This window comes from Morus notabilis, unplaced genomic scaffold, assembly GCF_000414095.1.
Source record: "Morus notabilis unplaced genomic scaffold, ASM41409v2 Scaffold168, whole genome shotgun sequence".
NCBI lineage: Eukaryota > Viridiplantae > Streptophyta > Magnoliopsida > Rosales > Moraceae > Morus > Morus notabilis.
The window spans coordinates 415,483-438,792 of NW_010367753.1; the positions used below are offsets into that span (position 1 = coordinate 415,483).

The window sequence follows — 23,310 nt, forward strand, 5'->3', positions numbered from 1 at the left end:
CAGATCCATGGAAACTCATGCAACTTTCTTCTTTAACGTTTGCCAGAAAGAATACTCTTGAGCAGATTTCATCAATAGATCAAAATTCGAGTCAGTTTCATGGTCACAATCTTTGTTCTCTCTTTGTTAAATCAAATCCGAGACAGTTGCACGGTAACAAAACTTTGTGCACTCTTTGTTGGAATTCTATTTAATGTTTATGTTACAAAAAGAATGGACGCACCAATTTTGACTGAAAAAACAGTTTCCGCACTGCTCTCTCTCTCTCTCTCTCATAAAGAAATAAAGAGAAGAAAACAATCCTCGTGTATCATTATTGGAAATTGCAGTAGCAACTAAGATGGCTTTTTCTTCCCTCCATTTAGTGAGACGCGCCTCAGATTTTGGGTTCCCTTTTTCATTCCCCTGCAATATAGATAAGAAAAGCCATCAGTAAAAATTGCCTCAAGTACTAAAACCCACTGAAAAATAGAGTAGAGACACACACCTCTGATACAAGTAAATGAAGGTATAGAACAACAACAGTAGCAGCATAATCAATGTGGAAACGACAACATAGAGCATATTCACCCTCTTCTGTACGCAGAAAACAAGTGGATGTTAGTTGAAAGCGAATTCTTTGTTACAACTCTATGACGGGTAAGGCCATAAACAAGCTTCAGGCCTATGGAACACAATTGAAAATGAAGATAAAGAATAAAAGATAAAAGGCCTGCCTCAATACAACGCAACCTAAATAAGCATGATAGGCTTTGTCCAATCTAGATGGTTACCTTTCGACCTCGAGAGAAAGGTTTCCGATTTCCGGTGCAAGTGTGGGCATCACAGAATTGGCGCAAGAAGAACTCTGCCATATCAATAATCCAAAAGGCAATATCATAAGAAGATTAAGAATAATGACTGCTTGTTTCAACTTTTGCAATTATGATGGAGAAAAACATACCATGAAGACGGCTCGCTGAAGGACCTTTGCTGACAGGAAAACAAGTATCAGCAAGACTCTGCACAGAATTGATAAAAATTTGATCTTAATGATACAGGAAAGGCCGGAAAGAAGCATTATACATCAGTTTAGTCACCACCTCACACAGATGTTTATTCCTTGCTGCTGCAGCAGGATTGCACTTGGTCTTCTTTGGTGTATCCATCACGAGGTCACAATGAAGCGCGCCACACACATCTGCCAAGCACTTGTTGTGGCTCTGTAAGCACAATCAATGGAGAATTCAAGGTAAAATAATGGCAAGGCGGTGTTTTCACATCTGGAAAATTTAATAAATGAAGAAAATGGAAGAAATGTAGCCTCACCAAATCGGCACAGGATATTATTAACTCAATTTCCCAAGTGAAAATATAAGAGAATTAAAAAAAGGCACGTGATAGAACAATATGATTACTAACAGTAAAGTTCCATAAAGAGTTCAAATGAGGCAAATAAGACATTTTGGATGAAAGAAAGTGAATATCTGTTTTATCTTTGACCAATGAAAAGATTGGCATGCTCATTACCAGCTTTAATAAGGCAACACAGCAAATATTTCTAAAATACCCAAAGAATTAATTAGCCGAACAGCTTATCGTTGATTCAGTATGCATAGATGAAGGTTAAGGAAAAATTACTCAAGTCGACTACTTGAAACAAAATACTCCAATCTGATCTTAGTTTAATATAACTAAAAGCAACTAACCACATGAAACAACCAAAGAAGATATTACTTCTTTTAAGTAACTTGTGCAAGAGAACTTAACTAAGCTTCATTTTGAAACAATTTACGGTCACCAGAATAAACGCTAGGAGAAGATACATGTAACGGGAGAACATCTATGACCTACCCCATTCAGCAAATTCCGATGCCTATTGTCAAAATGCTTATCAAGAAACTTTTCCTCATAGAATCCCTTTCTGCAGTATCCACATTTCCATTCATTTACATCTATATGGATCTTGTGCTGTTCCTGATCTCTATACAGATCATTGTCAGGGTGCATCCTACAGTCTCTCGAAATCTGATACCGTTCTTTCTCTACAAAGGGCATCAAATACTGCAATGAACAATGAAAACATAATCTCATTGATACATTAATAAGCCGAGTTTACAGTTTGAAAAAATGGTAGTTTATGGAGACTTATGATCTACATTTCCTTGCAAATTGCAATACCTCCTCATTTATTTTCCACGCTGCCCTACTTCTTTCTCTTGAACAATGTATCTCAACAGAATCGCCAGCATCTTCCTCTAGAGTTCTGAAGTGAAAATCAAATAAGTAACCCAAAACAAATGCTGACAAGAAACTCCATAGCGATAGCATTGTAATAATATGACATTAACGCTCAAACAACTATTTTGGTCTTGGTATAAGCCTCTCATTGTATGATTTTTCAAGTGTTGCAAAGAACAATAATTTAGCTTGTCTTCAACTTATTAATTCACACGAGAAATACATTGCAAAAAATTTTCCAGCCTTCATTCCTATATCGAAATCTAACATTCAAAGCTCTACAGTACCTTGAAGTGGCAAATCCATCATTACCCTGTAAAAAAAAAGAAAAAAAAAAACGGTTATACGTTTAATAACAAAGGTCAAAACAAAAAAGCAACAATTCACTTCAAAGTCATAACTCATGAAACTACAAGGAACCCGAGAAAAATAAAATGTTAAAGAAGAAAAAAAAAATGATTTCTAATCCTAAAGTAGTAAGATTGGATTACACCCATGAATCATGATGAACAATGGTTCAAGTACTAATTATTGAATGATTAAAATGTAGACCACTTCTTAGAAATGAAATGAATATTTGCGTATTAATGACACACGCACAGTGCTATGTTCTATTTTAGTATAGTTAATTCATTCACTGAAAAGAACCCAATTAACAATTAGACTTAAGAGGTAAATTAGTTGGAAAGATTCATGAATTTGACAAGATTTCATTGGACGTGGTACTGGTAACTGTAAATAAATAAAAAACCTTGCCCACAAATTTTCTGCCTTTCGTGTTCTTTAATTATTATTATCTACCTGGGTATTCACGAATATAATCTTAAACCAAACTGACGTTTGTTTGGATTCATTCAAATAACAAAATTCAAATTTCTTGACAAGAGAAACAAAGGAATCGAAGAAACTCATGAAAAGAAAAAGGGGAAAAAAACATAAATCAGATCGAGAAAAAAACCTGAATTGAAGAAGGGTATTGGAGAGAGAGCAATAAGCAGACCAAGAAGAGAGGAGCGACCCATTTGGACTCCATGGACTCGACCAAATCGTCTTCTTCTTCTTCTGCTTCTACATCTTACACCTCCTTTTTTTTTTTTTGTTATGTTGGGGAAGAACCACCCCGGTCTACTGACCAATTTACAGGTGCCACGTCAACACGTTGACGCCTCTGATTTGACGTTTGATGACGTGGCGTTCTATTTCGGAGCAGATGGGCCGAAGTTTTGCTTGTCGGCCCTTTGCTTTTGAGCTTTGGGTCCTCTTATCGCCGTAGCCCGTTGAGTCGAGATAAACGGCGTTATCATACAAAATGACTGAGATGCAAGAACGGCCGGCCGACGGCCCGTTCTCCTTAGGCTCATGCGAGCCGCGGGCCTGGCCGGCACAGCTTACGAATTTTGTGAGCCAGATCGTATAAGAATAATCTCGACCCAGTTTACACCACGGGTTAATTTTATGTGGGTCAGGTTGGGCCGTACCGCGGGTTAAGATGGGCCGTGCCACGAGCCTTGAATGGACCGGCCTACTCAATGCCCATATTGGGCCCATCATGGGTTTAGATAGGCTAGCCCATCTAAGCATGTAATTTTAATTTTTTTAATTTTTTTAATTTTTGAATTTTTAAATAAGTTAACAAATATATAAGTTTAAATAGTCAATGGAAATATAGAAAATGATATTTTATTTACGATTACCTCATTAAATAAAAATCTTTCTAAGGAAAACTCAGTAAGACAAAACCTTGATAAGGAAAAAAGAGTACAATAAGGATAATTATACATAAGATGTTTACAAAATTACTAAAAAAAAGAAAAAAAATATAAAAATATTATGGGCCTAGATGGGTTGGGCTGGGCTGGGCCATTATGGGCCTAGACGGGCCGGGCTGGGCCGGCCCATCATGGGTCTAGATGGGCTGGCCCAGCCCGGTCCAAGCCCAACCTGGCCCATGATTTTTCATGGGCCGTGCCGGGCCGGCCTATAAATCGATATATGTTGGCCCAGCCCAACCCACCAATATTTATGGGCTGGGTCGTACGTGGAATAGTGACGGGTTGGCCCGGCCCATCACTATATCAGGATGGGCCTAGGCTGGCCTATAGGCTCCGGCCCATTGTTGCATCTGTACAAAATGAGCTATCCTAAAAAAAAAAAAAAAAGGAGAGAGAGATTATTGCTATTGGAGTTTTGATCATCTTATTAATCGTATTTTTAATATGTTATAGGAAAAAAAAAAAAATTTATCGGTAATACTACATTGGTTTGTTCTCATTCTAGTCTCTCGTATTCTTTTTGCTGTAGTTTTCCGAGTCCAGCCGTTTTTTACATCATTGTCGTTTCCAAGTCCTGCTGTTTTTTACATTATTGTCGTTTTAGAAGTCATGTCGTTTTTAGATTTTCGTCGTTTTTTACGTTATTGTTGTATTTCCCTAACAATTGCGCTTGACCTTGTGATTCATTCAACATCAGCTTTCAGTTATGAGAATTGCATTTAAAAAAAAAAAAAAAAAAAAAAAAAAAAACAGCTATGAGAATATAAAACAGGTTGACTGCAGATCATGTGAGCCAATCAACTTGGTACTTTTTTCAATGTACTCATTTTTCTCTCTTCCACGGCTCCAAAAGATGGAAATCTTTGCGTAGAAATTAGGAAAAAAAAAAAGTTTAGGGCCTTTTAGGTACTTCAAATTCATATCAGACACCAATTATTAAAGCCCCGTTGAATTGTCTACGAGAAATAGTAAAACAAACTGATGCAGAATAATTCTTATTTTAATGCAAATTTCGACCCCACTCACTAACCTACTCCCATAGATAGATACAACAGGAAGGAAAAAAAAATCGAGTTTTGACTTGAACAACGCAAAGCTCTGTTTTTTTTTTTTTTAGATCTATGAGAGTCGAGAATTTCCCATTTGAATTCTGGGCGTGATTCGAGCCTCGAGGAGCATCCATGGCGGAATTCTTGTTCTGGGTTTTGATGTGTCTGTTTCTGTGTCCTTGCGTGAATGGGAGCGAAGAAGCGAAGAAGAGATATCCGCAGGAACCTCCGTGGAGGATCCACACGCTGTTCTCGGTGGAATGTCAGAACTACTTCGACTGGCAGACGGTTGGGCTCGTCCACAGCTTCAGGAAGGCCGGCCAACCCGGCCCAATTACCCGCTTGCTCAGCTGTACGGACGACGAGAAGAAGAGTTACAGAGGGATGAACTTGGCTCCTACCTTTGAGGTCCCTTCCATGAGCAGACACCCCAAAACTAGTGACTGGTATTAATATATATATATATATGTATATGTATGTATGTATGTATGTATGTATATGTTTCTTTATTTATTTCTGCTTATATTCATATGTGTGCATGTCTTTACAAATTCTCAGCATATATGGAGTCATTATAATTAACTACTATATTGCTTGCATTGTAATCCGCTTCAATTATGCTGCAATGGGGGGGTTTTTTTTTTTTCGTTTTTGGTTTAATATATATGGTTTCTTTTTTCAGGTACCCTGCAATTAATAAGCCAGCAGGAGTAGTTCACTGGCTAGAGCATAGTAAAGAAGCGGAGAATGTAGACTGGGTTGTGATTCTTGATGCAGATATGATCATAAGAGGGCCAATTATACCATGGGAAATTGGTGCTGAGAAAGGCAGACCTGTTGCTGCATATTATGGGTATTTTCCTCTTTTTTCTCTTTTTATTCCCCTTTGCAACTTAAGTTTGTTTTTCTATATCAAGAACAGCTAAGGCCAACTATGATCTCGTTAATTACTGTAGGATAAATCCTTTTAGTTACAAATAGTGATATGTATGAGGAGACAAGGGCTAATATCAAAACTTAAACACTGTAAATTTTTCATTCTGGTTGTTGGATTCTAGAATATGGACCATTTTGTTTTGTTTTTTTTTTTTTTGTTTCTTACTTTCCCTTGTAGGGACTGTGGCAATCAACATACATAAGTATAATGAATTTCTCCTTCAGGTACTTGGTTGGATGCGATAATATTCTCGCTGATTTGCACACAAAGCACCCCGAACTCTGTGATAAAGTTGGTGGACTTTTAGCGATGCATATAGACGATCTTCGAAAACTAGCGCCCTTGTGGCTTTCGAAAACAGAAGAAGTGCGCGAAGATAGAGCTCACTGGGCAACCAATTTTACTGGTGATATCTATGGGAAAGGGTGGATCAGTGAGATGTATGGATACTCATTTGGTGCAGCCGAAGTGAGAACTTTTTTCAGTCTCTCCCCCCTAAAACAGTATTGTTTTCAGACAAGAATCTATCTGAAGACATAATTTCTTGTGCTTGATACTAATAATTACTTCTATCTATTATTATCTTCCTTATTTTTCCAGGCAGGCCTTCGACACAAGATCAATGATAATTTGATGATCTACCCAGGCTATATTCCACGAGAAGGTGTCGAGCCTATTCTCCTTCACTATGGCTTGCCATTTAAAGTGGGGAATTGGTCTTTTAGCAAATTAGATCATCATGAAGATGATATAGTTTATAAATGCGGGAAACTCTTCACTGAACCTCCTTATCCTAAAGAGGTAAATGAACCAAAAATAGATTACTGGTCTATCTTGTGTGGGAGTGTCAAATATGTAGAGATATCCACTTGTGTCAAAGCATCATTTTGTTTCTCTTTACAATTATGATCTATTGGGGATCATTCGAATTCACTGTGATCGAACAAAGCATTGAGCGACAAATCTGTTTTGATGTACATAGGTTTCAGGCTTTTGGTCATAGCATTTTGGTTTTGTCCGTGGAAAGTTACATTCTTGCTCTTAATTGTTTGTATAGTGGTAATCTCTTTTTTTTTCCCTTCTTTTGGTGCAGGTAAAGATGATGGAACCTGATCCAAATAAAAAGCGGTCTCTGCTTATAAACACAGAGTGCATTAACACTTTAAATGAAGGTCTTTTAGCACAACATGCAGCAGATGGTTGCCCTTCACCGAAATGGTCAAAGTACTTAAGTTTTCTTAAGAGCAACACTTTTGCTGAACTGACCAAGCCAAAACATCCAACTCCTGCCAGTTTGGAACTTATGGAGGACAGAAAACCGCAAGAGGTCACTTATGAAGCTGAGAAGCCACATCCAAAAATCCACACCGTATTCTCCACAGAATGCACTCCTTACTTTGAGTGGCAGACTGTGGGACTTATCCATAGTTTCCGCCTGAGTGGTCAGCCTGGAAATATCACACGGCTTCTCAGCTGTACTGATGATGATTTGAAACAATACAAGGGCCATGACCTGGCTCCCACTCATTACATTCCATCCATGAGCCGACATCCATTAACAGACGATTGGTAATACTGTTATCTTGAAATTATCTACTTTTTTTTCCCAGTTGGCTAACTCCTTCCTCAAACGTGACTTAAGATGTGCATCAGCATCTGAGATTACACATTTCACTAGCTTTGAGTGCATGATTTTTTCAACCAATTCTACACATGTTAATATCTTAAAGTATATGTGGCTGTTCATTATAAGAAATGTGTAACTTTATCCTCTCAAGGGTACTGCATCTAATGTTTCTGGAGTTCTCGTGTAATAAATGAACCGGATCTTGTATTCTCTCTGAAATAGCTGTCAATTTCCATTAAAAGATAACTGACTGATTGACTGACACTTACCCGTTCTCCTACCCACTATAACACTGGTGAATTTCATTTTTTTTCCCTCTTCCATGTCAGGTATCCAGCAATTAACAAACCAGCTGCAGTCCTTCACTGGCTTAATCATGCAGAAATTGATGCAGAGTTTATAGTTATCCTTGATGCTGACATGGTAATGAGAGGTCCAATTACACCATGGGAATTCAAAGCGGAACGTGGGCGCCCAGTTTCAACTCCCTATGAGTAAGACACATTATGCCTTTAAGTATATAGGAATATAATATGACTCTCTTTATCAATCTGCTGCTCACTTTTCTAGTTCATGCATCCTAGATACCTTATTGGATGTGACAATGAGCTCGCAAAACTCCATACTCGCCATCCTGAGGCCTGTGATAAGGTTGGGGGTGTGATCATCATGCACATAGATGACCTCCGCAAATTCGCTTTACTTTGGTTGCACAAAACCGAGGAAGTGAGGGCTGACAAAGATCATTACGCCACAAATATCACTGGCGACATATATGCATCCGGGTGGATCAGTGAGATGTATGGTTACTCATTTGGCGCAGCAGAGGTACTTATTTTCTACTTGTACAGCATCTATCTTGTAGCTTATTAATCTTCTCTTGGCATTCTTAACACGTTCTCATTTTACTCTTCACTCGTTTGACAAGTAGGTGTAGAACTATTTAACGTGTCTCTTGGATACTTTGATGTGATCATGTTTTGCTTCCACTTTTCCTTGCAGCTCAAGTTACGGCATCTCATAAGTGATGAGATAATGATATACCCAGGATATGTTCCTGAACCTGGCGTCAAATATAGAGTTTTCCATTATGGATTGGAATTCCGTGTTGGGAATTGGAGCTTTGACAAAGCAAAATGGAGGGACACTGATATGGTAAACAGATGCTGGGCCAAGTTTCCGGACCCACCTGAACCATCGATACTTAACGACACTGACAAAGATATAATGCAGAGGGATCTCCTTAGCATAGAATGTATAAGAACAATCAATGAGGCATTGCGGCTGCATCACGAGAGAAGGAAATGCCAGGACCCAAATTCCCCACCTGCCACCTTAAACTCGGATAATACTACTACTACTACAGAAGTTGCGTATTCACGGAAATTTGGCAAGGTTGACACAAGTTATACTGTAAAGAGCAACAAGGCGGAAACGAACACCTCTCGGGAATTGTCAGAACCTACTCGGACAGATGGTGGGTTTAGGCCATTGGCCTTCTGGCTTGTTGTTCTGTGGGCGGTTTCCGGATTGGGTTTCTTGGCAGTATTATTGTGCTTGTTTTCGGGTCATAAAGGGAAAGGCACAAGAGGTAGGCACCATAGAAACAAGAGAAAAGCTTGAAATCTTCATTTTAAAATAAAAGGAAAATGGCAGGTGTATTACGAGTCTTACACAGAAGGAAATCCACACCAATATTAATTAATGATCATAATTTATACATAGGGTAGTATCGAGAAGACATCAAAGTTACATATTCCTTGGAAACGTTGTGCTTTCTTTCTGTGGGATTACGAGTAAAGGTTCCATCAATAATCTCTTCATTGTATTTTTCTCACTTTTTTGGAGGATAACATTCTGTAAATTACGGGTGTCTACTCATCCTTGAGATTCTTTCTTTGTAGCTTGCTTACCCAAAAAAAAAAAAAAAAAAATGTTCTTTGTAGTTTAAACACTCGTATGTCGTTTACTATGATTGATTCACACGTCGTTTTCATTAGCTTAGGCATAACTATGTCATTTTCTTTTTTAATGAGCAACACATGTTATGTAATATTTAATTTTTATGGATGGGAACACCTCGTTGTTGTAAACGACATGTTTTATCGTTACTAGAGCAACGGTCAATTCAAGAATACCGTGCCGTTTTGACTTTTGAAATCTCAATCCAATCCGGTTTTTCAAGATTTTGATTGGTTTGCTCTTTACTACCTAATCCGTTTCACCAATCTATTTGTTCCTTCCAAGCTCCATGACATTGTTGGTGTGAATAAATATTCGATTTGGACCATGTAACTCTTGACTTGTTCCTCATTGTCACCACCCCCACCTACAATTTATTTGGCTCTAATTACCTAATTGCTCAAAACATGAAAACCAACTAAATTCAGCCAGCAATTCTATTTCTACCCAACACCAAATATGGTTTCTTCTCCTCCTTGTTAAGTATAATAATACTAGTTTCATACTACATATTCCAAAATTGAGAAAAGCTTTACATTTACAAGTCTTAAACCAACCATCTAAAGAGTCCACATTGCATACATTTTGCCTTGTTAAGGAAATGTTCTAACTACTGGTTGTTCAGCTTATTACATCTCTCTACCCTCCATGTCCTAACAACCACCCACTTTCTTGTTTCTTCTTGGGATTAAGGTTAGTTTATTGTTAAATAATGCCAAAGCTTCACTCTCTTACACACTTAGGGCATGTTTAGTTCACACGTTTAAAATTATGATTATGATTCTGCTACAATAATCTTCTCTCACAAAAAATTTAAACAAAAATGGTTATTGACAATAAGTTCTTTCGCAAAATTTAAATTTAGAATCAAAATCATTGACTTAAACGCATGAATCAAAACTTATCTATCTCTGTTTTTTTTTTTTTTTAAAAAAAGGTTTAAGAACTTTAGTCCCACCTTTCACATCTTAGGGTTCATTTGGCAGATGGATCTAGAATCATGATTCTGAATCTTGGTTTAGAATCAGCATTTGTTTACAGTGATTCTGAATCATGATTCAGAATTAATGTTTGGTTTAGATAATTCAGAATATAATGTGATGTTTTAAACCAGAATCACTCATAATTCTAAAATTACCTCCTCTTAATTCAAGGTGATTCAAACCCCTAATTCTAAATCATGATTTTAGAATCGTGATTTGAACTCAAAATTATGAATCATGATTAGAATTATCCTGATTTAAATCTCCGTACTAAACAAACTCTTAAAGAGTAGGTTTTATTCAACTTAATATACCTAGTCCCATTCCTCCAATTACCATCATCTTTGATGTTGTACTTGCATGTGAGGAATGGAATGAAAACCAGGCTGTAAATATAGCAATTAAAAAGGAGGCCACTAAAAATTAAAAAAAAATAAAAATAAAAGGGGTCCTCTTTAAAAATTCAAATTAACCCCAGAATTTCGGCCGTTGGAAGGGGGCGTTCAAAATGTGGGGTCCACAAGAAGCAGGAAAGAAATTGGAGATGTTTCCGAAAACCATGGTTGAGTAGACCCCACTTCTGAAATAAAAAAAGATTTTCACTTAAAGCTGCTGTTTCTTTTTCCTCTGTCTCTCAATATCTCCCAATGAAAGAAGCCACTTTTCTTTTCCACAACATGGGCCTTGGGGCTACTTTTTCCATTTAAAATTTCAAATTCAAATGGCTTGAGCTGAGCGTTGAGAAAAAAGCCATATAGATAATCTCACAATCATAAGTAAAGAAAGAGCAAAAGAGTTGTAAAGTTTGGAACTTTGGGAGTTTCTCTTATCTTACTTACCAATGGGAGAAACAACTTGTCTCATGCATGTGCAACAGCCATTCTCTTACGTTTCAGACCTTCCCAATGAGCCCAATGAGGTCTTTTTTTTTCTTTTTTTTGTACATCAAAAGAAAAACACATCTGGGTTCTCATGTTTGTTTTGTTTTGTTTTGTTTTTGTTTTATCCTTCTAAAAAAAATTGAACACTTTTTTGTTTTGTTACAGGGAAATCCCATTCATGGACTTGGGCAATCAGTATCTTTTGGAAGGTTCATGTCAGAGTCGTTGGCGTGGGAAAAATGGTCGACCTTCTCTCACAACCGCTACGTCGAAGAGGCGGAGAGGTACTCACGGCCGGGCTCGGTGGCGCAGAAGAAAGCCTTCTTCGAAGCTCATTACAAGAACCTCGCCGCTCGAAAAGCGGCTGCCTTGTTGGAACAGGCCAATGCTGCTGCTTCTGCTTCTTCAGATCAAAACAGCACAGCTCAAGATTCGGATAAGCCGGTTTCAAACTCTGAAGTCCCCGTCGATGAACACGAATTATCGGTCGAAAGTAGGGCTGTTGATCATGCAAATGATGCTAAAATGGATGATTCTGAGCAACCAGTTTCCGTTGAGAATGTTAAAAAGGTTGAGTTTTTAAGAGACTTGAATGAGAGGACAGCAAAAATGGAAAAATCTGTGTCAAAGGTGATAGTTTTGATGTATCAAAATTGCAGTTAAATTTTTGTTTTTCTTTACAAATCTGTGATGCTCATAGTTGTTCTTTGTTTTTTTTTTGGTTATTGCAGAAAGATCAAGAAAAGAAGAAGATAACGGTTTCTTCTTCATCAAAGTCATCAACAACAAAATCTGCAGTTTCCGCAAAATCATCAGCAAAATCTGCAGCTCCTAATGCCACTCCATTAAGCAAAAAGCCTTTATTAGAGTCAGCGGATAAGAAGAGATCAACACCAAAATCACTTCATAATAAGGCAGTTAATTTCACTCCCATTAGAGAGATTAATAGATTAACGTCAACTGTCATTAGAAAGATTGATAATTCCAGATTTGGGACCACTTCGTCCAAGCCTACTAAAGATTATTGTTCCACTCCTTTAAGGACCCCAATTACGGTACCTTTTTCTTTTTCTCTGAAATTTTTCTCATTTATTATTGCATTTGATTTTTTGTTTTTTGTCAAGTGTACTAAAAGAGATTAATTGTCATTAAAACATATAGGTGTCTAAGAATGGGACAAGTCAGCAGACCCCATGTTCTGCAAATAGAAGGTACATGTCATACAATGATATAATTCACATGCTATTAAAAATATAAGTAAATTTGATTCTTGTGTACAAAAACTGTGCTTTATTTATTTGAATAATATAGGGCTACAACACCAGTTAATAATCCCTCAGCCTCTGGAAGAACAGGACCAAGATGGCGCTTGCTTGCAACAGAGTAATAATCTCTTTTTCTCTAGTACTTGCTCTATTATATTAATTTTGCAATTTATTGGAAGATAGAAAGGGAGGGGAAGGTAATGAAAAATGAAAACAAAGTGGAAAAAGTACTAGTAGGTCTTACCTATAATACATTTATCATTGGAGATATTATTCAATTGAAAATTTGAAATTGAATTCTTATATAATTGCTTTTACTTATTTGTCCTCATTTTAAAGAGATGGTTAGAGTAGTAATCATATAAATCACTCATTCTCTTTTCTTCCAAGTTCCAACAGATTCAAGCAGCAATGAGGAAAAGACAGCAGTTACTTCTCCCATTCCTCAATTTATTTTCTGCCCTTTGTATTTTTTTTTTTATCCATCCTTCCAAATGAAATCTCATTTTTGGACATGAGTCTACTTTAAGGGCAATGCTTACATAACATCAATGGAAAGAAAACATGAGAGTATTTCTCTTTCCAATGATCCTTGTGTTCACTCACTAAATTAAGAATACACTTTTTCAATTCTTTTTCTTTCGAGGGAAAAATACATTTCTAATTGTTGATGGATAAGTATACACTTGTATTATTAAATGATTGATTCCCTTCTTTTTCGTCTTCTTTCCTCTCTTAAATCTCTTTTCTAATACATTCCATTACGAGTTAGCAAACGCGCTCTAATATAAGCTCCTCATAGTAGTATTTTAAAATGTCGCAACCGTTGAGTTTTTCTGATTTGCTTTTTTCTTGCGTGTGTTGGCCAGTTGTTCAAAGTTTTTGAGTGCTTGCAAAAACAAAACGCGCTCCCCATTCTCCTACACCCCTTTCAGCTTGAGAACTGAAGAGAGAGCTGCCAAAAGAAAGGAGGTATGACTCTCACTTTTCTTTTCATTGTTCATTTATGTGACTCAAATTATGTGCTATCAAAATTGCTTATCATCATTAATCAATCTCATTTTCTCCTTATTGTCTTCAGAAACTTGAAGAGAAGTTCAATTCCAACGGGGCACAAAAAGATCAGCTAAAGACACAAGTCAAGGTTGTTCCTCTCATCAACAAATTGATACAAATACTTGATACAAGATTTAGCTTGAAGTAAAAAAAATAAAAAAAAAGTGCAGAAACACTTGTGTGTCTAACAATATATAACAATTTACTTACCAATCATTTATGCAGGAAAAACCAGAAACAGAAACTGGAATATTGCGTCCAGGTTTTTGCTTTAAAGCCAGGCCACTGCCCGACTTCTATAAGCAAAGAAAAGCAGCAGAGAACGACGATATAAAGAAGGTACTTTCTTAGCTTTATGTTATCCATTGAGGTTCAGAAATTTGTTACAGAAAATCTGAATTGATCATCAAGTCTTGAGCTTTGACATCCGGACTTTTTGTTCTTTTTCGGGTTTACACTCGTTTTTTTTTTGGCAGGTTCCACTTACTCATCCTCAATCACCAAAGCTAGAAAGCAAGTTCACTCCCAGTAGAGTTGAGAGCAGAAACCCTCAAACTCCTAAAAGGCCACCAGTGAAGAACAATGGCCCCAAGCAGGTCCAGGGAAAGAATGCTCGAAGCCCTACTTGTTCTCTCATTTCAAGAGCCACAAGGACCACAACTATAACTCATGAGAACAGATCTCCAAATATTCAGCATGGTTAGTTAGTTAACCGAGCGGAGAAATCTTTAAGTCTGCGTCGAAAACAGAACGTTTTCTTCAGAGATTAGAATTAGAGTTAGATCTATTCATAAATTCGTTCCAAGTTCCACTTTGTAACTAGTATTCTGTAGAATAATCTTGTTGATGTAAGACTTGAATCCTTGGATATGAACTGTGATGTGCTTTTTTTACTGGTAATATGCACACTTCCCATTGATTTTTGTTTCGATCCCTCTTGAAAGGTGATATAATAAATAGGGAAAAGAACCATAGTAAAAGAAGATAAAGGCACAGAGAAAGAAGGGTTTGATATTCTTTTATTGTGAATCAACATAAAATACAAGAAGTTATTAGAAAGATATTTGTACAGTATTTGCACTACGTTCTGTTTCTAAACTACATTTTTGGTCACCTAATGTCGGAAATACAATTAAGTTGATTCTCCAAATCCAGCAACAATAACCAATTAGCCAACAATTCTCATGCGCTAGCGCCAAAAGTTACCACAGTAGTTTTCAAGCTCTTGCATTTTTTGTCCATCTCTTCAAAATGTACTGGGTTGGAATCAACTTCAAGTTCCTATAATCAAGCACTTTCAACGCATGGCTGCATAAAACTCCAACAAATTCGAATTTCATACAGTTGCAGGCAACGGTCTCGTCGGTAGAATTAAAAGTAACTGTGTACTCCCTCTGTTGCCCATATATACTTACTCTGTACTCGAATAATGCCCCACTATGAGTGCAGCGATTCACAACGATATTCAGACACGTTTCATATCCCTGCTGTAACAGTTCAAAAATTGGTGGGGTGTAAATATCCCTTGCTTGCTTCAAAAGAATCACATCCCCCATTATCCTTGATGGGCGTTGGGTCATATCGTAGTTGGCTTCTAACTCTTTGTAGTGCAGATCATTCACTACCTTTGCTAGATGCTTTAACAACAAAATCACGTCTGAATCAGGCTTTAAGTGCTTTCTCAAGTTTGAAGTGAAAATTTCACATCGTAATGCACTTTCTATGTCAGCAGAGAAAATATGCCTTCCATATGGTATGGCCCATTTTTCTCTATCTTCATATATTCCATGCAAATATTCATTTTCCCAAAGACCGTGCAGGTCCAGCATAGCATTCCAAGCATTACTGAAATCATCCTCCTCTTCCTGATCAAAAAAGCAACTGCTTAAATCACTGCCAAAGGAACTTGAACCAGCAAACATGTAACCGAGCTGTTTCAGTGCATTCTGGTAGACGTGCCACACACACATTCGATGATGTGTTCCTGGAAACACTGAACCGATTGCCTCAGCCATCACTTCATCCTGATCCGTGAAGATGGTCTTTGGTTTTTTTCCAGACATCGCCTCTATGAAAGTTTGAAATAGCCACTTGTAAGATTCAACAGTTTCATCGTACAAAAGTGCAGCACCAAATATCATCATTTGCTTATGATGATTTATTCCGATGAACGGTGCAAAAGGTCTGGAATCTTTATGTATCTTGTAAGTTGTGTCAAAGCAAACAACATCACCAAAATCACTATAGTCCATCACCATCTTTGCATCAGCCCAAAACACATTCGTTATTTGATCTTCAGCATCAGGTTGCATAACATAGAAAAATGAAGGGTTTTTATGCTTTCCCTGAAAATATTGCTGAATTTTTCCAGCTTCTCCCTCCCTCATTTCTGTTGTGCGTTTGGAAGATAGTTTATTCTTATAATCTATGGGATCAAAACTGAGGTCATTGCAATCTCTAAAATTCTTATACACTAATTCAGAAGCTAACATTGGCTGACCGTTAGGACTATCTACTAAATTTCCTTCAACTTGAGCCGCAACTAATCTCTTTTGCGATCGTAACATGTGAACTCTACATGGAGCGACAAGCTCATGATTGTGCTTCTCTTCAAAGTGAGTGACACGATATTTACCGTCAGGCTGTCGAGAAATGACCAACTGTGCCAAACATCCAATCCTGGTTTCCTTTCGAGGCCTCTTAACATTCATATCCCGTCTGTCTCTCTGCCGGAAACCTTCCCTGAAGCAAGTAAACCTTCTCGACGCCACAGCACCATCTATCTTACTCCTATTTACATAATCCTTCCTAACACTAAAACCTACTCGTCCAGCATACACATTGTAAAACTCATACGCATGATCTTCCGAGTCAAACGCCATTCCAAGCTTCAGCACCCCATCCACCGCACAATCATTACCCAAATCAGCTTCAACTGCTTGAGCAAAAGTCAATCTCTTCTGCGAGGGCAACAAGTGAGCCGTAGAAGAGGTTACAAACTCATGATTGTGCTTTTTTTCCAAATGGGTGACGCTGAACTTGCCGTTGGGTTGACGTGCAATAGTCATATGTGCCAAGCAACCGGTTCTCGTCTCCTGCCGTGGCTTCCCGGCACTCGAATTCTGCTTGTTGGGCCGATAACCTTGCCTGTAACAAGTATACCTTCTGGAAACCACTGCACCATTTATCCTACTTTTGTTTACGAAATCTTTTCTGATGCTGAAACCTTCCAAGACAGCATATCTGCTATAACACTTATATGCTTGGTCTTCTGACTCAAACTCCATACCAACTTCCGGCACCAAATACATATCTTCCTCACCTTTAACAAAACTACCGGCTTCTGATACCTCACCACGGCTAACATTCGGGCTCCGAGACTCCGACTGACGATCAAAATCCATTTCACACTTGTTAGAAGACGAAAATTTTGTTTTCGGGGTTTGACATTCTTCACCATCAATTTCCACTTGGCCCTTGCGTTCACCATTAACAACTTCCACACCCATTTGAAGGCTCTTATCGTCATTTTCTTCTCGCCGGTGACTCGATATATCGGGCTCGGTACAGTCCATTGACCTTCATTGGCGACATTGTAACAAGAAAGCAAAAGAAATGGTGATCAAGATTCAGAGAAACACTTTCAAATTTCAATATTTGAGCAGAATTCGATCAGCAAGAACCGTTATTTAAAGTTTAAATCTTTACAATGTAATCGGAATCCATTAGAATTTAGCAGAAAAATTTACAATGCAATGGATTAAACAATACACCAAGATTACTCGGAAAAAAAAAAAGATAAATTCCAAGATAAAGAAGAAATAAGGAGCCAAAAACCACACGAATATCGAATCACATGAGCCAAGGAAAACAAAAGGCCAAGCATGTGAATAGACAGTAATCCTCGGATGAACCGAACAAGAAAAATCCCAGCAGAGAGAGAGAGAGAGAGAGAGAGAGAGAGAGACCTGAAGAGCGAGAGTGATTGTGCAGAAGAAGAAACGGGAAATTTCCGCTGCGTCGTAAGCGTTGAGGATTTGATGCGCTTGGGGAGATTCAACGGACCAGATCTATCTGATTTTGTTAATTGACCGGACTGTATAGTGTGAAACGGCAGAGAGCAACCGGAGGAATTGTAGAGATGAGGGCTCGTCTCCGCGTCGTTCGGTTACAGAAAAGGAGAAAAAAGAAGAAAAAGAGTAAAGAGACGTAATAAAGGACAGTGAACTGATGTGGGCATCTTGAATTGACGTGGCGGCAAATCATTTGCCAATCAGCGTGTTTGCATTCAGGGTGCTTTTGCGGACAAACAATGCTGAAAGTCGGTGCGCCTTATTCCTAGTCCAACAATGTTATAAGTCACGAACTCACGTTAAGCACTGCGTACTTATAAAAAGTTGATTTTAGGATGTAATCATTGAAGCGAATAAAAGTAGATTTTACGGTATAATTATTGAAGTGAAGTGTAAATATATTGTACTTGTAGTAGTTTATTAGAGCATCTTTACGGAAGATTTTTAAATTTTAGATAAAAATGTTAGGAAAAATGGCTTGTTAAGCCATTTTAAAGGTACATTTTGAGGCCCATATTTAAATAGAGCCTAATAGGTTTTTAGGACGGGTCTCGATGAATTTACGTTTTCCGTCACGAGGAGATCAAAATCGAGTATTCATACACTCAAAATAGTTTTTAGGTGAATGAGAAATTGATGATCTAAGTATGTTACTTGAAATGGTAAATGTAGAAGAAAATTACAAAAGTCTCACGTTGGCTAGGAGTGAAGCCAATGTGGTGTTTATAAGTGATTGCACTTTGAAGCCTAGGTAAACATGTATACTAGAGAGGCTCTCTCACGCGCAGGGGGGGTGCGAATCACAATCCCGGCGGGTTGGGGGCTAATGTGTGCGTCCGCACCCTGCGGACACGAATGCCGGATCAGAAAACCCGCTCCGTGCGAGCCTACTTTTGCAATTTTTCTTTTTATTTTTTGCTTCTAGCCGTTTGGTCTTACCATAAAGCTGTGCTTAATGGCTGCTAAATGCCCATAATGGGGGCTTAATGGTGATCAATGGAGACAAACCGAATTAAGCTTTGATGGCTTCAGTTTTCATCATCAAAAAACTGAATAAGTATGCAGTATGAGGCCAAATTCATCAAGGGATGACATACCGGTTTTGCCTCTTAATATTGCATAGTAATGGCTGTTTTTAACACCATTAATCCGGGATTAAATCTGGGTTGTAACACCTATATTTTGGACCCTATATGAGGGCATACTTCACATGAACATTGCTCACACCTCCATAGAGCATTCTCACTCTCTCTCGTCTCTTTTGTTTTTCCGAATTCCTTCGTGTAAGTTCTTGTTGTTCGGTTTTGGTGATAGAGGAAAGATCCGATTCTAGTTCATTGGGCAGTTCCGAAAGTATATCGAGCTTCCGTCATTGTCGTTGTATCCTGGGAGACGGACGTCCAACGTAACCTCAAGCACACGCCGAAGGGGACGAATCTGTTTTAAGGAAAACGTGGTCCACGTGCCTCGACATCCTTGCAACTTTCAATTCCGAGTTTGGTAGAAAGGTTGAATTTGCATTGTACAATTTCAGTTTTTTCCATTTCCCTATAGTTTTGATCTTCTTTGTATTATCCTATTTCGGCTAACAATCTTAAAATAGATTCGGATCTATACAAAGGAGGTTTTGCAGGGAATATATATATAAAAAAGGGACCAAAATGTTTTCAGGAAAAGGGAAAAAAAAAGACCAAAACATTTTCAGGAAAAAGAAAAAAAAAACGTTTTTGTGGTTGTTTGAAATTCTGCCAATTTCCTTACTAACTTGGAAATTTTGTTTTTAGAAATGGCTGATAATATGAACGTGGTTGTTCCTGCTGGAAGCAACACTATGACGCATGTGGCGTTACCTGTAGGACAAACGTCTGTCTCGGTCCCGACCCCCGCTTTGACCTCGATGCGGCCTTCGCCAGTCTCGGTTCCTGTGAACCACAATGAAAAGCCTGATAAATTCAGTGGGCTGAATTTTAAAACTTGGCAACAAAAAATATTGTTTTATTTAACAACATTGAATCTTGCGAGATTCTTGAAAAATGATCCTCCTACTGTTAGAGAGGATGAAGTGGATGCTCAAGCATTCTATGCGGTTGATGCATGAAACCATTCTGACATTCTATGTCGGAACTATGTGCTTAACGGCTTGGCTGATGGGCTTTACAATGTGTATAGCTCAAAGAAACCACTAAGGACTTATGGGAATCTTTGGACCATAAATATAAGTCTGAGGACGCGGGTGCTAAGAAGTTCTTAGTGGGCCAATTCCTGAATTACAAGATGGTGGACTCGAAGACTATCATTAGTCAAGTTCAAGAGCTCCAATTGATAATTCATGAAATACATGCTGAGGGAATGGCCATTAGTGAATCCTTTCAGGTAGCTGCGCTGGTTGGTAAGCTACCCCCTTCCTGGAAGGAATTCAAGAGCTATCTGATGCACAAGAGGAAAGAGATGACCGTTGAGCAATTAGTTGTCAGGCTTCGCATCGAAGAAGACAATAGGCGGACTGAGAAGAAGTTCTCCAATGCAACCGCGAGCTTTGCTAAGGCTAATGTGGTGGAGCATGATAGCTCCAAAAAGAAAGGAAAGCCCGGATCCAAGTTGGGATCAAAGGGAGGAATTGTCAAGAAGAAATTCCAAAGAAAGTGCTTCAATTGTAACAAGGTTGGGCATAAATCAACGGATTGCAGGCTGCCAAAACGAAACAAGGATAAGGAGGCCAATGCTGTGGACACGATTTCTAAAGAAGTGTCCGACATCAACTTGTCTGCTGTGGTCTCCGAAGTGAACTTGGCTGTAACACCCCACATAATATGGCTCTAAATTATCCAATTACTCATATTAAGTAGTGTTACTTCTTTTCCTTCTCTTAAACTTAACCTAACATGTTATGCATATTAAGTAAGAAATTACGGGTAAATTTGAACTTTTAAGACTTCCTAGCAAGCAAAGCTAATCAAAATATATTTAATATACTACAACAGGCTGGCCAAATATATACAATATAATACATCTATCAAAAATAGGCACAGCCTTATACTATGTATACCCCCATGAGCTCACACAAAATCACAATCCCTAATTACAACGAGGGCCTCCAAAATACATGTCAGTTTGTCCATATACACCTGTCTCAGTCCTCAGGATTGTGCCAGTCAACCATCTAGTCCATAACTAATGCTGAGATATACCCTCATCTGCATCACCATAAAATAAGTGAGCTAAAGCCCAGTAAGTAGAATAATACATGATATAGCAACAATGAGAATATGTATGAGCTCATGACTTATTAACATCATACATTTTAACCTTTCATTCATTCTTTCATCTTATGCACGCAATTACTTAGACGGGGTGGTATCCCAGATACCTCATCGGACCTTGTGGCCACAACATACATAACATCAAATGCCGTCATGTGGGGTAAAACACATTTTTCACATTTAAAACTAATTCTTCCTCGTGATCATCGAGGAAGCTTCCCACACCGCAAGTCTCTATTGAGACAAAGGTCCTTCGACCTATATTATTAAAATGCCGTCACGTGGGGCTAATCATAATAAACACAAATCCTTCCCCGTGATCATCGGAGAAGCTTCCCACGCCGCAAGAGGTCCGGCAGTCTCTTTGGAGACAGAAAACCCGTCAAAAACTACAAAACCATCATTTAACTCTCTCTTCACTTTTAATATTCATTCTTCTCCTTTTATGTTCAATGGTACATATCTTTACATCATGTCATGCATGCATGGTTATGCTAACATCAATAACACATGTCTCGTATACTCACATATCACAACTTTGAATCACATAGTATATGCACGACTTTTATGGTGATACAGGTGATATTCTACTTACCTTAAACTTTAACACCGAACCAATCTTTTAGGTACTGCTCTCAGGGGATCCGATACTTCGTATCACTGAAATATTGATCATCATTTTTTTTAATTACTAATAATAATATTCTATATTTAAATTTTGAGTAATAATAATTATTTGATCAAATATACAATTGAAATATACTTTACTATCTCAAAAATGGCTAAAAAGTGCTAAAAATGGCTCATTTGGCCTTCTTGGCCGAGTAGCCAGGCACCCAGTTTGCAGCCCATGCCTGGGCATGCTAGGCACGCAGTAGGGTCACCTGCACATAGTATGGGCTGTAGACAGGCCTGCCTGCACGCAAGCCAGGGCATGCTTGGCATATCCAATGGTCATGGTATGGGCTACGGGGTGGGTTTAGCCCTAAATTTGGATCCTTCTTGATTCCAAAAATTTTCTAAAAATTTTGACAGCATTTCTCCTTATTTTTAACACTCCCCAAAGCCAAAAGTCACCTGTTTTGAATGTAATATCCCAAGATAAAATAAAATATGCTCATAATCACATTATCATTCCATTCACTAAACCATGTTCGGTAAAAAGGTCATAACACCCAAGTTTCACAGTATTTTAATGAGATATTTTAGGATCTAATTGATAACACCTACAATAGTATTCCCTCAAAATTTCAACTCAAACGGAGCTCTCTAGCCTAGGGAAATAAACATAAATCCGAGCCACTTGTAGAACCAACCTGTTTTAGGGCTGCCACCAAAACAAACTTGAAACCACCACCTCCCAATTGAGTTTGATTAAATCCTTTTATGTGGTTTTGCCTGACATATCAAATATTATGTGGTGTAAATATCTCAGTAAAATTCAAGCGAAATCCACTAAACCAACACCAAATATCTTCCAAACCAAAACAGGCCCTTACCTTGACTAGGTTAGGTTTTTCTTGAAATTTGGCATCCAAACTTGACGAACCATCAAGGAAATTCTTATTTTCTTAAGTTAACAGCTTGAGAAGGGGGTTTCTGTTAGAGAGAGGTCGGGGAAGATGAATAAGTGTGGTGTAGATTGATCTAGTAGCTTATATCCCTTAAGCAATCAAAGAAGCAGCTTAGTCATCATAGAGGAAAATCACCTTGGTTGATCACGTGTCCCTTATTTCTGCTTGATCACCTTCTTAATAGGGTGTTACACACTCACACCAAATTCCATTTACATAGTAGGTCATAACCATTCAATTGACATACTAATTTAGGTGTACTCGCTCATATCAAAAACTCGGTATGACTAGAATGATCCACTTTTGTTCATGTCCGTTCATCATTGAAACTTAACCAATATTTGTAAAATCCTTCCTAACATATTCAAGCATGAGATAGTAAATTTTCTTAAGTCACTTACAAGCCAACAAAAGCCTCAATTAAGACTCAAAAACCCGAGCACCAAATTTCGAGCAAAATAGAGTTTTCTAGTGTGTTCTAGTTTAATAGTTCATGTGAAATTCTATATCAACCTCTTGAAATTGGTTTCATACTCTTATGTTCTTATTGTAAGGAATTTCGTACCACATGTGGATCCAACTAATGAACAAAATCCATACTTAACTTTTTTCAAAACTTCGTCACCAATTAAACTCTTTGTAATTCATAAA

General features: G+C 38.0%; 4 protein-coding genes across 4 annotated transcripts; 2 read left to right on the forward strand and 2 right to left on the reverse strand.

Annotated features, from left to right (window-relative positions):
• Positions 1-100: 100 nt before the first annotated feature.
• LOC21400661 lies at positions 101-3,306 on the reverse strand. The gene is made up of 9 exons (XM_024175578.1): positions 3,179-3,306; positions 2,508-2,533; positions 2,161-2,245; positions 1,834-2,043; positions 1,083-1,202; positions 944-1,001; positions 774-847; positions 488-576; positions 101-405 (listed from the first exon to the last, which is right to left on the reverse strand). Exons 1-9 carry the CDS (start codon positions 3,251-3,253, stop codon positions 336-338), a joined length of 807 nt encoding a protein of 268 aa, XP_024031346.1. The 5' UTR covers positions 3,254-3,306; the 3' UTR covers positions 101-335.
• Positions 3,307-4,751: 1,445 nt separating this feature from the next.
• LOC21400662 (peptidyl serine alpha-galactosyltransferase) lies at positions 4,752-9,702 on the forward strand. Its single transcript, XM_010113345.2, has 8 exons — positions 4,752-5,487; positions 5,724-5,894; positions 6,203-6,446; positions 6,579-6,779; positions 7,072-7,547; positions 7,935-8,099; positions 8,190-8,433; positions 8,608-9,702. The coding sequence occupies exons 1-8, from the start codon at positions 5,174-5,176 to the stop codon at positions 9,226-9,228; spliced, it is 2,436 nt and encodes an 811-aa protein (XP_010111647.1). The 5' UTR covers positions 4,752-5,173; the 3' UTR covers positions 9,229-9,702.
• Positions 9,703-11,239: 1,537 nt separating this feature from the next.
• On the forward strand, positions 11,240-14,654 carry LOC21400663 (protein WVD2-like 7). The gene is made up of 9 exons (XM_010113346.2): positions 11,240-11,469; positions 11,597-12,061; positions 12,163-12,486; positions 12,593-12,642; positions 12,743-12,814; positions 13,566-13,668; positions 13,778-13,840; positions 13,978-14,091; positions 14,229-14,654. The coding sequence occupies exons 1-9, from the start codon at positions 11,392-11,394 to the stop codon at positions 14,454-14,456; spliced, it is 1,497 nt and encodes a 498-aa protein (XP_010111648.1). The 5' UTR covers positions 11,240-11,391; the 3' UTR covers positions 14,457-14,654.
• Positions 14,655-14,755: 101 nt separating this feature from the next.
• LOC112094518 (protein FAR1-RELATED SEQUENCE 5-like) lies at positions 14,756-17,909 on the reverse strand. The gene is made up of 2 exons (XM_024175573.1): positions 17,721-17,909; positions 14,756-17,331 (listed from the first exon to the last, which is right to left on the reverse strand). The coding sequence occupies exon 2, from the start codon at positions 17,325-17,327 to the stop codon at positions 14,970-14,972; it is 2,358 nt and encodes a 785-aa protein (XP_024031341.1). The 5' UTR covers positions 17,328-17,331; positions 17,721-17,909; the 3' UTR covers positions 14,756-14,969.
• Between the last annotated feature and the right edge of the window lie 5,401 nt (positions 17,910-23,310).